This window comes from Delphinus delphis, chromosome 2 (genome assembly GCF_949987515.2).
Source record: "Delphinus delphis chromosome 2, mDelDel1.2, whole genome shotgun sequence".
Lineage (NCBI taxonomy): Eukaryota > Metazoa > Chordata > Mammalia > Artiodactyla > Delphinidae > Delphinus > Delphinus delphis.
The window spans coordinates 36,446,030-36,463,346 of NC_082684.1; the positions used below are offsets into that span (position 1 = coordinate 36,446,030).

Here is a 17,317-nt window from a genome sequence, read left to right on the forward strand (position 1 = left end):
TAAAGTGTGAGGTTTAGGTCAAGGTTCATTTTTTGCTTATGAGATGTCCAATGATTCCAACATTATGTATCGAAAAGACTATGCTTCCTCCATTGGATTGCTTTTGTACCTCTCTTAAAAATCAATTGCCCACTCATAGGGATATACTCAAAAGAACTGAAAACTGATACTCAAACAAATACATGTAGAGGCATATCATAGCAGTGCTCAAATAGCAAAAGGCAGAAACAGCTCAAATGTCCATCAGTGAATGAATGGACAAATATTGGTATACCCATACAATGGAATGTTATTCAGCCATAAAAAGGAATGAAGTACTAACACAAGCTACAACATGTATGAAACTTGAAAATATTATGCCAAGTGAAAGAAGCCAGACAGAAAAGGTCACATGTTGTATGATTCCATTTACATGAAATATTCAGAATAGGAAAATCCATAGAGAATGCATATTGGTGGTTTCCAGGGGCTGGGGGAAGGGGAAAATGCGGGAATGGAGAACCAATGCTTAACGGGTATGGAGTTTTCTTTTGAGTTGATGAAATATTTGGGGACTGGATAGAGGCAGCGCTTGCATAACCTTGTGAATGCACTGAGTGCCACTGAATTGTTCACTTTAAGATGGTTAATGTGATGTTATGTAAATTTCACCTCAATGGAAAAAAAGGAAGTTAGCGTGCCTATGTGGGTTTATTTTAGACTCTGTTCTGTTCCACTGATCTAAATGTCTAACCTTCCTCCAACACTATCTTGATTATGTTAGCTCTACTTGTAAGTCTTAAAGGTAGAAAGTGTGATTCCTCTAACTTTATTCTTCTTTCTCAAAATTGCTTTACCTATTTTAGTTATTTTGCCTTTCTATTTAAATTTTGACATCAATTTGTCTATACATACAAGAAGAAAAAGACTTGCTAGAGTTCTGATGGGAACTGTGCTAAGCCTATGGATCAAATTGGGAAGAACTGGCAGCTTTGCTACGCTTAGTCTTCCAACCCATGAACACAATATGTCCACTCATTCATTTAGGTCTTCCTTCATCAGCATTACACAAGTATTTTAAGTATTGCTTTTTCATTTTTACGAATAAGTGTAAATGGCATGATGGCATAAAATTTTGGTTTCTAATTGTTTCTTGCTGAGATGTAGAAGTATGATTAATTTTTGTGTGCTGACCATATATCCTGTGACTTTGCTAAATTCACTTAAATGTTCTAGGAGTTTTTTGTTTGTTTGTTTGTTTGTTTTGCGGTACACGGGCCTCTCACTGTTGTGGCCTCTCCCGTTGCGGAGCACAGGCTCCGGACGCGCAGGCTCAGCGGCCATGGCTCATGGGCCCAGCCGCTCCGCAGCGTGTGGGTCTTCCTGGACCAGGGCACGAACCTGTGTCCCCTGCAGGTGGACTCTCAACCACTTCGCCACCAGGGAAGCCCTAAGAGTTTTATTATCGTGTGGTTGTTGTTTTTTGGTAGATTATTTGGGACTTTTCTATGCAGACAATCATGTCATTTGCAAATACAGACAATTTTCTTTCTTCCTAGTATGTATGCCGTTTATTTCTTTGTCTTGCCTTACTGCCCTGCACAGAACTTCCATTACTATGTTGAACAGGCGTGGTAAGAGCAGACACCCTTGCCTCATTCCCAATTTTAGGGGAAAAGCCTATGGAAATAGTCTCTCACCATTAAGTGTGATATTACCTGTAGGTTGTTACCTGAAGATGCTTTTTTAACAGATTGAAGAATGTCCTTTCTATTCCTAGTCTGCAGTGTTTCATCATGAATGGATGTTGGATTCTGTCAACATTTTTTTATCATATGTCAACATATTTTTTATCATTTTAATATATATATATATCATGACCGAGTAGGGTTATTCCAGAAAAGCAAAACTGGCTAAGTATTCAAAATTCATTCAATGTAATCACGTTAACAGTTTAAAGAAGAACTACATGATCACACCAATTAATAAAGAAAAAGCATTTGACAAAATCCAACACCTATTCCTGCTTTCCTGTGCATGATCTGAACTGCATTTAGTATTAAATTTTGGTTCGGCTATAGTGTTTTATTTTTTTGTAAGTACATGCCGTCACAGAGTATTTTAAATGGCTGCTCTGGGGGTTACAATTTATATACACACAGTTTATTACAATTTACTCATACCAACATTTTACTGTTTCAAGTGGAATGTAGAAACCTTGCTATAACTTTCAGGTCTGTTTACTCTCTCCCCTTTTGTCTTAAAAATTACCTTTATATCTCAGGGAAAACTGAGAATGAAAAAAAATTACACTGAAAACTGTATCAGACAATATTATAAATTTTGCTTTTTACCATCCATCCATTTAAAAAACTTAAGGGGAGGAAACTAGTCAGTTACCCTGTATCTACTCTTTCATTTGTACTTTTTTCATTCCTGATAGCCCATGTTTCCTTCTGTCATCACTTTCTGTCTGAAGAATTTCCTTTTTTACAGCAAGTCTGCTGGCAAAAAACTCTCTTAGTTTTCCTTCCTCTGAAAATGTCTTAATTTCATCTCATATTTTCACTGGACGAAGAATTCTGGGTTGATAGTTCTTTACTTTTGGCACTTTAAATATGTCTTACTACTTCTTTCTGGCCTCCATGTTTTCTGATTCAGATGCATTGCAGGTAATGAACTGCTTTGCTCTGGCTGCTTTAAAGAATTTTTTCTTTGTCTTTAGTTTTCAGCAAATTACTTATAAAGTGTCTGGGAATGGATTACTTTGGGTTTTTCCCTTTAGGAGTTTGCTCAACTTGATGAATATGTTGGTTTGCCAGATTTAGGAAGTTTTCAACCACTTCGTCCATCCTTCACTCTTAATTCTCTCTGAGACTCCAAAGATACAAACATAAAAAAAAAAAAATTGTTATTGCCCCACAGATCCCTGAGTCCCTGTTTACTTTTTAAAAAATCTTTATTCTCTCTGTTGCTGGAGTGGATAATTTCCATTGATCTAACGTCAAGTGCAGTGATTCTTTCTTCTGTTATAGCTATTCTACTATGAGTCCGTTTTTTTCACTGAGGTTATTATATTTTCTCAGTTCTAAAATTCCTATTTGGTTTTTCCATGTATCATCTATTTCTTTACTGAGGCTTTCTATTTTTTTACTTGTTTCAAGTCTGTAATTGCTTATTGGAGCATTTTCATTACTATAGCTTCTTTAAAATCCTTGTCAGGTTGTTCCAACATCTGTGCCATCTCAGTGTGGTGTCTGCTGATTATCCTTTGTCATTTGAATTATGATTTTCCTGGCTCTTGGTATGATGATGAATATTATCATATTATCATAATATTATCATACTCTGCTTTCTATTTAAATTATCTATTTTAGTAGGCAGTCAAACTGTTTGGACTCCTACCTCACGTTTATGAGCTGTGGCTCAAATGTCAATTTAACTGTTAATGGCTTTTCAGTGCTCTTTTGTCCTGTTCCACTTGTGGGCTACCCAGAGGCCAGTCTGAAGCCTGGGTGGTATATCATACCTAAGTTCAGTTCTCAAACCTTTTTCTATATTGATTCTGATAGGTTTCATGCATGGGATATTCAGAGGTCTGCCCAGGGTTTCAAACATAGATTCTAAAAGTCCCTTTATCTAGCTCCCTCCTCTTCACAACCCTCCCTCTACTCTAGCGGAGGGAAATGGGAACTGCCTCATTACTGCAGTGTGGCGATGGTGAACAAGGCTTTGCCCAAAGTCTCTGCAGTTGTAACACCAGTTGGGAGAGGTAGGGGCAGGGCAGGTATGGAGGACATGGCTATCTGCTCGTCCTCTACAACTGTGACACCTGAGGGGAGAAGTGGTGAAACATTTTTCATTATGCTCACTTGTGATAGGGTAGATATAATAAAAATGGGGCTTTTTCCAGCTCCATCCACTGATATTTCTAGTTTGGAGGATTCTCCAGCACCCCCACCCAGAATATACAGGAGGCAAAACAAACAAGCAAACAAACAAAACACAAGAAAACCACTGTGTATAGGATTTTTTTTTTCAGTTGCAATTAACAGGAAGAATAGGGTATAATGTATTTACTATATCTTATCCAGAAACAGAAGCCTGTATTTTAAGGCCAAGATATTCTCAAACATTTAATGCATATTTAACTCATATCTATAATGCTACTTACTTATTGGCAAACGGATGACTTTGTGTTTCCAGAGGCATTTGATCGTATAAGTTCCTTTTAAAAATGGTAAGCTGGGGCTTCTCTGGTGGCACAGTGGTTAAGAATCTGCCTGCCAGTGCAGGAGACACGGGTTCGAGCCCTGGTCTGGGAAGATCCCACATGCCGCGGAGCAACTAAGCCTGTGCGCCACAACTACTGAGCCTGCGCTCTAGAGCCCACGAGCCACAACTACTGAGCCTGTGCGCCTCAACTACTGAAGCCCGCGCACCTAGAGCCCATGCTCCGCAACAAGAGAAGTCACCACAATGAGAAGTCCGTGCACCGCAACGAAGAGTAGCCCCCCTCCCGCAGCTAGAGAAAGCCAGCGCTTAGCAACAAAGACCCAACGCAGCCATCAATCAATCAATCAATAAAACAATGGTAAACTAATTTTTTTCAACAAGTTTAAACTTGAAAATAATATGGCACTGTATCGTCCTGTGTAAAAGGAAAACATAACATTTGTTTGAATTAAAGAACTCTAGTAGTGAACACGAAGAGATCATTCAAAGCCTCTATAGGATGTAGGCTTTAAACACAGGAAGGATTCCTTATACATAAAAGCTTTCTCTTAGGGTTCAGCTTTATTTCCTTTTTCATGAATTATATAAATAGGAAAGGCAGGGCACTAGGTCTTTGGTTGCAAAGCCAAACATAGTATCTATCCTGCCCCTAACCCCTTACATATAATCAATCCTCTCACATGGCACAGTATAACAACCCCTCCTCATTTCTGATGACACTTGCAGCTTCAAGATATGGTCTCCTCTGCTAGCCTTCATACTTCTAAACCCAGTAAGTCCAGCCACCTTTAATCACTCCAGGTGGAGAGGATTCAGACCAAAATTCAAAATAAAGCACATAAACAAACAAAAAAACCTCCAAACAAGCAAACAGACAAAAACCCACCAACCTCAGGTAGATCTGAGCAAGAGAAGCGTCCAAAGCCACAGGACTATTCTATTGTCAGAAGGTTAACTAGAATTCTTCCAAGCATCCTAGATAGCCTCTGATATGCATCAGCTTGGTAGAAGAAATAACGGTGTGAAGATATATAAAAATACTGAATTTGTATAGGTGATGTATTTTGTTTAACAATGAACAGTGGTTATGACAATAAAAAGAGAATGCAGTAAAAGTGCAATTGTTATGGCAAAGACATGAAATAGTTGAGAGAAAACAGTAACAAACAATGGTGAAAATAATGACCTGTCTCTATCCATTCGGATATACTCAGTGACTCCCTACTTCTCCATATTGAAATCTCTAGGTGCTTCTTTTTCTATCTGCATCTTAATCTTTTTGGATATTAGACCCTCTTGTGATAGCATGACAACAATAGCCCAAATAAACCAGCAGAGCTTTAATATAGCGTAAAACAGAAGAAAATTATGAACTAAAGGAAAACTGTTACTAACCCTCATTCCCTCTCCACCTCCAACATGTAAGAAATTGAAGATAAAGTACAATGAAAACTGATTTCATTAGCACAGATGCTTCAAATCCCCTCTTGTAGACCCTGATAGTATTCAGAATAAATCAAGATTTTGTTCCAGTATTTAAGCAGGCATCATTTTGCATTTGAAAGCTTCGCTATCATTAACGTTATTCCTTACTATGTCTTAAGAGGATCACCGTGCTCTTAATAATGATTTTAAGTGAACAGCTAGTGCCCAAAGTTTGTGACAGAGCAGAGAGTATATACTCCTGCGTCCTTACAGACCGTTCATATCCAGTCCCATGATCTAATGAATGGGAAAAATAACTAATTGTTTGGGACAGGATCTTCAGCAGGTGGCTGACAATGGGATATGCCCAGAGAGCTGACATCTCAAATACAGACAAGAGTTCATATATAATTGAAGGAATCAGAGGAAGAAATAAAGGTAAATAGAAGGCAAAAATATTTAAGAATTACTTCCATCACTGTCTAGGCCACGGTTGGCAAGCTTTTCCTGTAAAGAACCACATAGTAAATATCTTTGGCTTTGCAGGCCACATTTTCTCTGGCACAATTATTTAACTTTGCCACTGTAGCCTGAAAGCAGTCATAGATGATACATAAACAAATGTGCATGGCTATGTTCCAATAAAACTTTATTTACAAAAGCAGTTGATGTGGTTTCGGCTGGAGTGCAGTAATTTGCTGACCTCTGGTTTAAGCCAGTAAAATCTGTAAAAATAGTGTGGCAAAAGGAAAACCAAAATCAGGTAAGATGGGTAGGAATACATGCTCCCTAAGGATATAGGAAATTATATCTTCTTCTATTCTGTATTCTACTGTAACAGGGAAGAGATAATTTTGACTCCATGTTGGATCTGTTTCTTTGACTTTCGCCTTTGCTTTTAGTTGCTTTTATTATTATATTTATACATAATGGCCTGCCTCAGGGAACCCTGCCCACCTGTGAATTGGCTGTAAGAAAGAAGAAATTAACACATCCCAGGCCGAGACTGGCTGGAGATGTTTTGCAAGACTGGTGGCCTGGGCTTCCCTGGTGGCGTAGTGGTTGAGAGTCCGCCTGCCGATGCAGGAGACATGGGTTCGTGCCCTGGTCCGGGAAGATCCCACATGCCGCGGAGCGGCTGGGCCCGTGAGCCATGGCTGCTGAGCCTGCGCGTCCAGAGCCTGTGCTCCGCAACGGGAGAGGCCACAACAGTGAGAGGCCCGCGTACTGCAAAAAAAAAAAAAAAGAAAAAAGACTGGTGGCCCTTTTTACTTTACTTCTTCCCTGCCTCTCCCTCTCTATTCTGCCTTTTTTACTTTACTTCCTTCTCTGATTCTATAGAAGAAACTGGCATCCAGACCCCTATAAGATGGTTTTTTGGGGGACCCTAGTCCGCCATCTTCTCAGTCTGCGGGCTTTCCGAATAAAGTCATATTCCTTGCCTCAACACCTCGTCTCTCGATTTATTGGCCTGTCTTGCGGCGGGCAGAGTGAGCTTGGACTCAGTAACACTACTTTGAGAAAACTTCTGAGACCTCTTATCATCTGTGAGTCACATAGATTTAGTCCCTCAATAAACCGAAGGAGATTCTCCAATGCCCACATTACTTTCTATTTAAACAAGCAGCATTCTTTTCCTGATGTGTGAGCTGCTAAAATCTAGACTCATCTTTCTGACGACTAGTTTTACCTAGTGAAACTGAGTTCCCTTGAAACCAAGTTCCCCCGCCAAATGCATGATTAACTTCTCTGTCCAAAACTGTATTCCTTTTTTGTTCTGCCCATGTTGCCCCTCAGGATTGAGGAGTATCAAAGAAAAGGGGAACTGAAACTGAGCAGGACCCTGTGGGGCCCTCCCCAGTACTAACAACCCTCTTTGTCCCCCATTTCTTGTTTGTATAAAAAGGTTTTAGTCTCCTAGGTCTTCCGAGTTCCAAAGAGCAGACTCAAAACAGTTACTAATTAGGGAAGTGAGGGAAAGCAGAAACAAAGCAGCAAGAAAAGTAATGATTGTAAAACACAGCCATAGTTCCTCCTGAAGGGATATACACATAACAATCTGACGCATACCTTTGAGTTGTTCTGCAAAAACTAAGACCCTCACCTAGGTGGTAGATGGTGACCACAAGCACACAGACTCCAGACTAGTTGGAACCAGGAAGACAGATGATTGAGATTCCTGAAACCTCACCACCAACCAATCACAAGAAAGTCCACAAGCTGCAACCATCACCCCAAATGTTGCCTTTAAAAACCCTCCCCAGAAAGCCATTGGAGGGTTCAGGTTTTTTGAGCACGAGCTACCCATTCACACACTGCTTGGCACCCTGCAATAAATGCTGTACTTTCTTTCACCACAACCCAGCGTCACTAGTTTGGCTTTGCTGTGTGTCAGGTGAGCAGACCCAAGTTTGGTTTGGTAACACTAGTCCATAAATATACTTGGAATATTAAAGGATTTGTTCTACTACATATAGAACAAAACTGAAAACTGGATGGGAACAACTGATATTCATTTTTTACCAGCTGGAAAGAAAGATGCATGATAGATATAATAGGCAGGTCAGGATATGTTTAATTTCTTCTGTGAAATAATCAGGCTTTCTACTCACACCTCTGAGTTTTAATCTACTTAGCACATAATTCTATATTCTACCACAACTGAGTTAAACTTTTTATAATCCAGAGAGAAAACCACCTCTCATGACAACTGTTACGATTAAAGACAATAATGACACTTTCCATAGGATTTCCATATTACCAACCTCCTATTTTCTTCAGATTTGTTCATTCCTGAAAAAAGAAATTTATATTCTCTACTGACTTTTGCAAATTTCTGTGTATTGCACAACTGGTAATCTCTTATAATGATAATGACGAAGACAATCATCTTAAGTGGAAAACACACACACACACACACACACACACACACACACACACACACACACACACACACACACACACACACACACACACACACACACACACACACACACACACACACCAGGCAGAATCCATGTCTGGAAACTTCACATTTTATGGTCCTACTCATTTAGCTATTTAAAAGTTATACCTCACTTTCCTCTATTTTAATGTAAACCCTGACAGTTAGCTTTTCTTTCCATAAAAGGCAAGTACCTGTCTTCAGCTTTGATTGCCAAAGCATCCAATTCAAAGAGGGGTATTTCCAATTAATACAGTCCAGCCTCAGGACTAGCTAAAGACCCACAGTGCCCGCCCCCCCACCACCACCACACTGAGGCTCCTTTGTTTTAGAGATCTCGGTTGATTTCAGTAACTGACCATTTGGGCCACTTGTTTTTTCCCTTCCCCTTGCTCTAAATTCCTGCTCTTTTGTTTTATATTTGCCAATAAAGAGTGAACTCCTGAAGGCCCTAAAAATCAGAACCCCAAGCCCACACGTTCTCTCTCTCCACACACACACACACACACACACACACACACACAACCTGGCTGTGTGGCTCCAGGTGTGCTATGTAATTCCCAGGTCGTGTAAGTAATAAACCTTTATTTCAGTTTCCTGATGATTATTGCTAATGGGTGTCTTGCAATCATAGTAAGAACCACAAGGGCCAGTCCAACCACAACACTGCTTTCTAATAGGCTGAGACCAGCACAAAACATTTATTAACTAAGTACATGAGAAACCTAATTGTCAAGGTTTCTGTAGCAAGGTCCCATTTGCTAGTGATGGGTAAATGCAAAAGAGGATGTGGCTTCCCGGGCCAATATTACAAGCAGCCCTGAAGCTTATACCCAGTCAGTCACCTTCAACAAACCACCAAGAAAAAACAAACACTGGCTCTTCAAACTACTTCTTAAATGGTGAATATAAAGACTTGGAGTTAAGACTCTTCCTTTTCCCTCTGCCATTTACTAGGCAAGTTATACAAACCTCTCTAATCCTCAATTTATTCTGCTTACTGAGTATAAAACAACACCTGCCTCATGAGAGTTACTTTGCATAATACCTAGCAATACAGAAAGTGCTTAGAAATGGCAGCTTGCAAACATTCTTCATTCTCATAACTTCCTTTAATGCACCAGAAGAACAAGAAGAAATATCTGCTCCCTTTCGCCTTCCCAATTTAAGGTCTTTAATGAGACCTTGAGATATCTGGATGTTTCACCATCTATTTTCAAAATGCCTGACCCAAACCTTGAGCCCAGTATAACACCAACGTAATGACTTGAATGACTCAATTTTCCATAGAGAAACAAGAATCAGTGCAAACCTTTCTCAGATGGGTTTTTGAAGTGATGTGAGCTATGCAAGTCACATACCCCACCCCCTGATATTTATCACAACTGGCATTTTTGGTTTAGGTAGGTCAGATTTATGATCGCATTCCACATAAGACATCCAAGCACTCAAACATCCAAGCTCTTTTAGAAAGGCTATCACAGTACCATAATGGATGTGTGAGAACTATCATGCCCATTTTCTAGGATCAGAGCGTATCTATATATATTATAATTAATCGCACAGACATGTAATTGTATGCTTTTATGATATCACTGAGCCCTACTTATGATTTATTTGATCTTCGATCCTTAGTCAATACTCTACCCTGAGCTAAGCAATTACGGGCAGGGAGCAGAAGGTGTAGTGAGGCGCACTGAACAGACAGAAAAAGTCAGGGGATAGGCCACTCAGTTTTGGTCTACGGTAACCAGGACTCACACCTACAGCATAGCTGCCTTTCGCAAAAGTTGTAGGCAGTCAGTTAACAGAGGCTGATAATTATAAGATGGTCAATTTGAGAAAGTGCTGCATACTCCAGGGAGTGCTGGAGAGTGAAAGTGAAAGTCCTAGTCAGAGGTTAGCACTCTTTAATGGAAAGCTGCTGTTCCAATATCAAATTAAAGCAAAATTTTAACTGGAGGCAACGTAGTCTTTATTGTATCTATGTACTTGAGACAGAACCCACCCAATCTTAACAGTCAGCATCTATCACTTTTCATCTAATTTTGCAATGTCTTTCTCTATTTCAGGCTTCTTACCGTTAGTGTTCTTGGGTAATCTTATGTCTCTGGAGCAGGACTGAGAACCCCCTAAAGGGACTTCAGGTTCCCTCCTACTTCAATGAGAAGAGCTTTCTTGTGGGCAGAGTGGATTTACTGAGATGTATTGTAACAGGAAAGAGCTAAAAGGACTCTGTTAGATCTGTTTCTTTGACTTTAACCTTTGCTTTTCATTGCTTTTGTTATTATAATAATACAAAATGGGCTGCCTCAGGGAACACTGCCCCTCTGCTGTTCAACTCACAGGGAGACAATCTGACCCTGTCCACCTGTGAATGGCTGCAAGAAAGAGGAAACTAACACATCCCCTCACCGAGGCTGGTCAGGAGATGTTTTGCAAGACAAATGGGCCTTTTTTTTTTTTTTTTTTTTTTGGTACACGGGCCTCTCACTGTTGTGGCCTCTCCCGTTAAGGCGCATAGGCTCCAGATGCGCAGGCTCAGCGGCCATGACTCACGCTGACTGGCCATGACTCACGCTGGCCATGACTCAGCGGCCAGCTGCTCCGCGTCATGTGTGATCTTCCCAGACCGGGGCATGAACACGCATCCCCTGCATTGGCAGGCGGACTCTCAACCACTGCGCCACCAGGGAAGCCCACAAATGGCCCTTTTACTTTACTTCCTCACCGCATCTACCTCTCTGATTCTATAAAAGAAACTGGCAACCAGACTCCAATAAGATAGTTTTCCGGAGACACTAGTCTGCCATCTTCTCGGTCTTCTGGCTTTCCGAATAAAGTCGTATTCCTTGTCTCTGGCTCACTTGTCTGTCGTGCAGTGAGCAGAGCGAGCTTGGACTCGGTAACAGTATGCTTCAGGGACGCTCATTTACACAGGTCCCTTCAAAGGCCCTGGGAGGAGGGGGACTTGTGTAGCGTGTTCACCTGGTCAAAATTTGCAAAATTTGTCTACAATGAGTTAAAATAGATGTCTCTTTCCACTTGAAACTCCCTCCCCTCCACTTCACTTCCCCAGTGTTGGTGTCGGTATTGGGTGGAAATGAAGTGGCCTTCAACATTTCTGGGGTCCTCTTATGGGAAAATTAAGCTGGGGATTCACTTAGTTTAGATTTAGAGGGACACATGTATGTGGTTCACGGTTGCTTTTGTGCACAGTTATTTTTGTGACATAAACATAGGTACAGGGCAAGAGGTTGCACTATGATGTGAACGTGCCCCATTGGTGCCCAGGATGAGAAGTATCAGGTAATAAGAGAAGTGGAGTCAGTTCTCAGTGATGCCTAGTCCACACAAAAGTTTTCTTCTCTCATTAATAACCTCAAAAATGTAGCGTATACGATTTAAAATGCAGCATAAAACAATTATATGTCGCATACTTTTTTTGATGAGAATCACATGAAACAGAATTTATATGAATTCCTTTGTATGCAGGGCACAAGCTTATAGCAGTACTATAAACACAACGTATGTCTGTATGTGAAGTTGCAAATGTTATGTATCACAAATATTAATAATTAAAAAAACTTTTTTGATCAACCATGCTAGAGAAAAATCTGATTTAATCTTCCCTTTTTCTTTATAAAAAATATTACAAAATCACTGTCAATTCACCTTATAGAAAATATTACAAATTGTAATCAAAGAGTACGCAGCCAAGAAATGTGGGGAAACAATATTATAGTGTCAGGCAGTTAACAAAAATTTTTATTCTTCTGGAGTTTTGTGTTTGTGGTATTTGTCAACTTCATAAAATCTATAATTTGTTGGGATGTTTTTCATTATAAATAGTTGATCCTCACTATCCGTGGATTCCAAAATTGCCCACTAGCTAAAATTTATTTGCAACCTCAAAATCAATACTTGAGGTGCTTTCAGGTCACTTGTGAACATGTGCAATACAGTGAAAACTGGGAGCCTCCTGAAGCACAAGTTCTCAGCTGAGGTCAAACAAGGTGCCACTTGACCTGCTTGGTTCAGCTCTCATATAAGAACAAGTATCCTTTTTGTGGTCTATTTAGACTTAACAGTATTTCATGTTCACTTTATGGTTGAAGAACTTTTCAAATAAACATATAAAAGATTAAGACCTTAAGAGAATTACTTGGTCCATTCTACTTGAGCCTAATAGTATACCTGGGGTTGTCTTCAGTAAGATTATTATAATCTTTTACTCATTTTAGTCTTTTTATACCATGCCATAGGGCCTTCAACTCTGAAGAGAAAATAATCTTAAGACAACCACAGAACTTTGTCCCACTGAAGTCCAGTTGCCCTAGTTCCTTTTTATTTTCCAGTATCTTGTGAAATTGCTTCTCCCAAGTAAAACCAAGGTATGTGATAATAAATGAATGGAAATCTAAAATTGAGACCAAACTTAACTGTACTATATGATTGTAAATCAAGCAGGATTTTCATGAGACATAATGATATTTGCTCAATTCAAAGGACTGGATAACCGCAGAAAGAGAGGCTTAGATTTAAAGGACGCTTATTATGGATCAAGACAAGGGATTTTTTTCCTCCCCACTTCTGGAAATCAAGCTTCTTTTTTTAAAATTTAATTAATTAATTAATTAATTTTTATATAGCAGGCGACAAGGGTTTAATCTAGGCTTTTTTCTTTGTACTAGGTCTTGCATTATACCTTAAACAAATCAGCATTTCTAAAAAATGCTTGTGGGTGATAATGAGAAGTGACAATAAGTTTCATGAGTATAAGTAAAAATCTAGTAAAACTGAAAATGTTTTCAACTATACAAACCAACTGAAAGTAAATTATAAAATTATCTGAATTATTTATCAAGAATACAATAAGGTATGTAAATGACTAAAATCTCCCAAAGAGATTAAAAATGTTAAAAATATTTGCTTTTATTATATCTTTTCCCTATTATTTTCTACTTAGATACAAATTATTACCATCTTTATATAACAGCTGGCTGATGGCTAAATAAGGAGAGCCTTCTAAAATCTCCATCAATAAGTTACATGAAGTGCTTATTTTTATTTTGAATACAGGTACCAAAAGTCAAAGATTTTCTCCTTTATCCCCCTTTTTAGCTTTATTTCCTAGTATACTATTTATTTTCTAAGCCCCGTTGAAGTCTTTCAGAATCCAAGTTGCTTAAATAGTCTTTTTACAGTAGTATTTCACTTAAAGTAAAGGTATGGAAACACCAGTAGATTTGAATATCAATAAAACATGCAATGGAAAAATGTAATCACTCTAAAAAAATCTGTATAAATAGCTCAACTCTTCTGATTAAACTCTCTAATCCAATTAGTTAAACCAGTGACAAATCATTCTTTTTAAAGGAATAAAAATTCAAGTCAGAAAGCATTCCTTACAAATACGTATTTTTAATTTTGTTGGAATGGGTGAAAGGACCCTTATTCACCTCCAACCAGAGAAGTTGAAGAGTGACTGGCATCTTTAATCTCTGAAAAATCATACGTTACAAATACAGTTCTTAACCTCAAAAATGGAAAAAATGATTGTAAATACATTGAATATTTAAAGAAAAATATTTTTCTAAAATATGGCTTTTCCTATTGAGATTTTCCCCATCTCCTTTAATATTAAAAATTGCATTTTCTTTTCCAATATAAAAAAAGAAAAGCATGAAAGTAAGCATTTCTTAATTAATATTTGAAACTGAAGTTAAGGTCCATGTGAAACAATGTTTTACTGTAAGTCTGAAAGATTTAAAAAGCCAATATAGTTTTAAATCATTAGCATGATTTACAAGTGAAATTCTCTAAAACAGAACCACAGAAATCAGCACATAGAAGATGAAATTCACACTACTGGTGAAAACACTTGGCCACTCAAAAACCAAGAGGAAAAAAGAAACTAAAGCAAGTGGCAGGTACTTGTTACTGGCAGGTTGGGGGTGGTGCTAAACTATGGCCAAATCATAGTTTAAATATAACTTTTGTGGTGTGAAAATTTAATGAATATGTGGAAATGGAAGAAACTCAGAAACCAGAGTTATTTCCATTTCAAATGAGGATGATAGTTCTGAGCCACCAGCTGTTTACAGTTCATTGAATGAGGTTCTAGTTGATAGGAGATAATTACCTCTTCCCTACAGGAGGCAAATGTTTCTCATTCTACAGACACCTCTGATGAATGGCCATGGGGGTATTAGACCAAGAAATCATGTCAAGATCAGTTTCATTTTTAACGAACTCTTGAAACACCTGATTTTCTGCTTTTTCCTATTTAAGTATAGGAAAATGTGCATCTTAAAATATACAGAATAAAGTCACTGGCTATTATTTTGCTTTTATAAAGCACCTTAACCTTAAAAGGAAAACAGAGTGATTATACACAGAAAGTATATATACCATCAATAGTACTAGAAAAGGATGAGCACGATCATTTCAACTTCAAGCATTTGGAGTATTAAATTCTATTTACTAATACATTGTTTTCCCCTGATTTAAGTTTCTTTTCAGTTAATGACACATTACCCCATTCATTCCAGCTCCTTCAGCTACTTGTATAGGCCTATCAATTTGATCTTCCCAAACTCTCTCAAATTTGTCTCTTCACTTCCAATGCAAACTGCCACACACCTCAGTATTTCTCAGCTTCAGTATGGTCCTCGTATCCTAAACGCTCTCCTTGCTTCTAGTCTCTTACAATGAATCCAGTTCAAGCAAAATACTACTTTTCAGATTAATATCACTAAAGCAGCACTCTCATCATGCCACTCTTATGTATAAAAATCTTTCAAAAGCAGGTTGTGATTCCAAAATAGAAAAAAGCTTATGGCATATTAAGCAAAAAACAAAATTTAAAAGTAAATCAATACTATCCTTACAAATATGTAACACTGGGTAAGCATATTAATAAGAGCTAGAAGAGAACACACACAAAAAATGAAGAGAATATATTTTAAAGGGCCTGGGACTTGGAGTTTACCCTTGATTTATATTTCCCATTTGTTGTTATAATGATGTTTATACAATAAATAAAATCGTTCAGCAACCATTTACTGCTTATGCACTATAAAGCTTAACCTGTACCCAAGGACCTCTGCAATCTGGCTCCCAAACCTACCTTTTCCAACCCTCCTTTTCACACAACCAAAACTCCAGACAAACTAAAATATTCTATTTCTCATTGGGTTCCTGTACTGTTCTTTCCCAGGTATGGACCATTACTTACATCATATGCTCCAGCTAGTATGCTCTTCTCCATTTCTGGGTGTGTAAATCCTACCTAATTATCCTTTACAGCTCAGTTCAAATAATACCTTTTCCACATAGCTATCCCTGACAGGTTCCTCCAATGAGCATTTCATCTAATCTCTCACATAAATGCAGCACTTCCTATTTTGCACTGTAGTTTTTGTATGTCCGTGTGTCAGAAGTAGCCCCCTTTAGGGCAGGGACCTTCTTTTAGCTATCTTTGTATTCCACTCAAGGAGTAACATACAGTCTTTTTGAATAAATAGGTAAAATGAGTGAACAAATACTTTCAAAAAGTGAGGGCTAAGAAGACTAAAAACCAACAGCAACTCTTACTTTTAGTTTTATTATGATTCTCCTTTTTTTCACTCAAGTTAATTTCTTAACCTAACCTTCTTACCTGAAGATACGTTATTCTCCGCTGGACCAGCTCTGTCAGATCTTTGGCCTCTTTTTCCCGCCAATCACCTGCTCCATCTGTTTGACTGAGGTAGTATAAATCCGTCATTATAGACCTATAAAAAGCAAACAACATTGTGGGTCTAACTTATTTGTATTTCATCACAGGATTACACAAAGTCATAAGAAGAGAGTCAAATTCTTCATAAAGATTGATGCTCACACTGATGCTGGTACTCATTTTTTATTTTCTATCAAGACTGTGAAATTCAACAGTGTAGTCTCTAGCAGCCGAGATTCATTCCTATAGTAAATCTTTACTGTTGAGAAGAACATACTCCCCAGACCCGCCCCCCCGCCCCAGGCCAATTAGTGCACTTATATCCCAACACAGAGCACATCAGAGATCAGGGGAAATTGGATACCCATAGCAAAGAAATAGGTAGACTAACATAAGGGAGAGAAATACATTGGTGACAGCATTTGAATATTACCTTTTTGTTCTCTCTACTGTCACCTCCTGTCCCCTCTTAAATTTCTTCTTCATACTTGGAAAAAGATCAGAGGAAAATTTTGGCACAACTCTTACACAACGGTCGAAACCAAGGGTCAGCAAACTTTTTTCAATAAAGGGCCAGACAGTAAATATTCTACGCTTTGTGGGCCTCTGTTGCTTTTGTAGCAGGAAAGCTGCCATAGACAAGATGTAAAAAAAAAAAAAAAAATGTGCGTGTCTTCCAATAAAACTTTATTCACAAAACCAGGCTATGAGCCAGATTTGGTCCTGAGGCTATAATCTGACAATTCTTCTTCTAAATTAATAAAATGATTGTTAAGATACTTTCCCATCCTGCGTAGTAGTTTCAATTACAACATGCTCAATTTCCTGCAAAGTAAACTAAAATACCCAGTATACTGACTGCTGGTGGAGATGGTTTCATTTATATTACATTAAACAAAAGCTATGACTTGCATTTACCAACAAAGAAAAGTAAAAAGCAAGACTCCTCTCTTTCTCTGACGCTCCCTACCAACCCATCAGCAAACATTTCGCCAAGCTCTGAACAAGTA

At 38.4% G+C, this 17,317-nt stretch overlaps 1 protein-coding gene across 4 annotated transcripts in view; it reads right to left on the reverse strand.

Annotated features, from left to right (window-relative positions):
* FUT8 (fucosyltransferase 8) overlaps positions 1 to 17,317 on the reverse strand; it is a 314,456-nt gene that overhangs the window by 68,993 nt on the left and 228,146 nt on the right. For all 4 annotated transcript variants that reach the window (XM_060004386.1, XM_060004387.1, XM_060004385.1 and 1 more), the window contains one exon: positions 16,248 to 16,362. In XM_060004386.1, the coding sequence (XP_059860369.1) occupies positions 16,248 to 16,362 (115 nt within the window). The remainder of the gene's footprint in view (positions 1 to 16,247; positions 16,363 to 17,317) is intronic.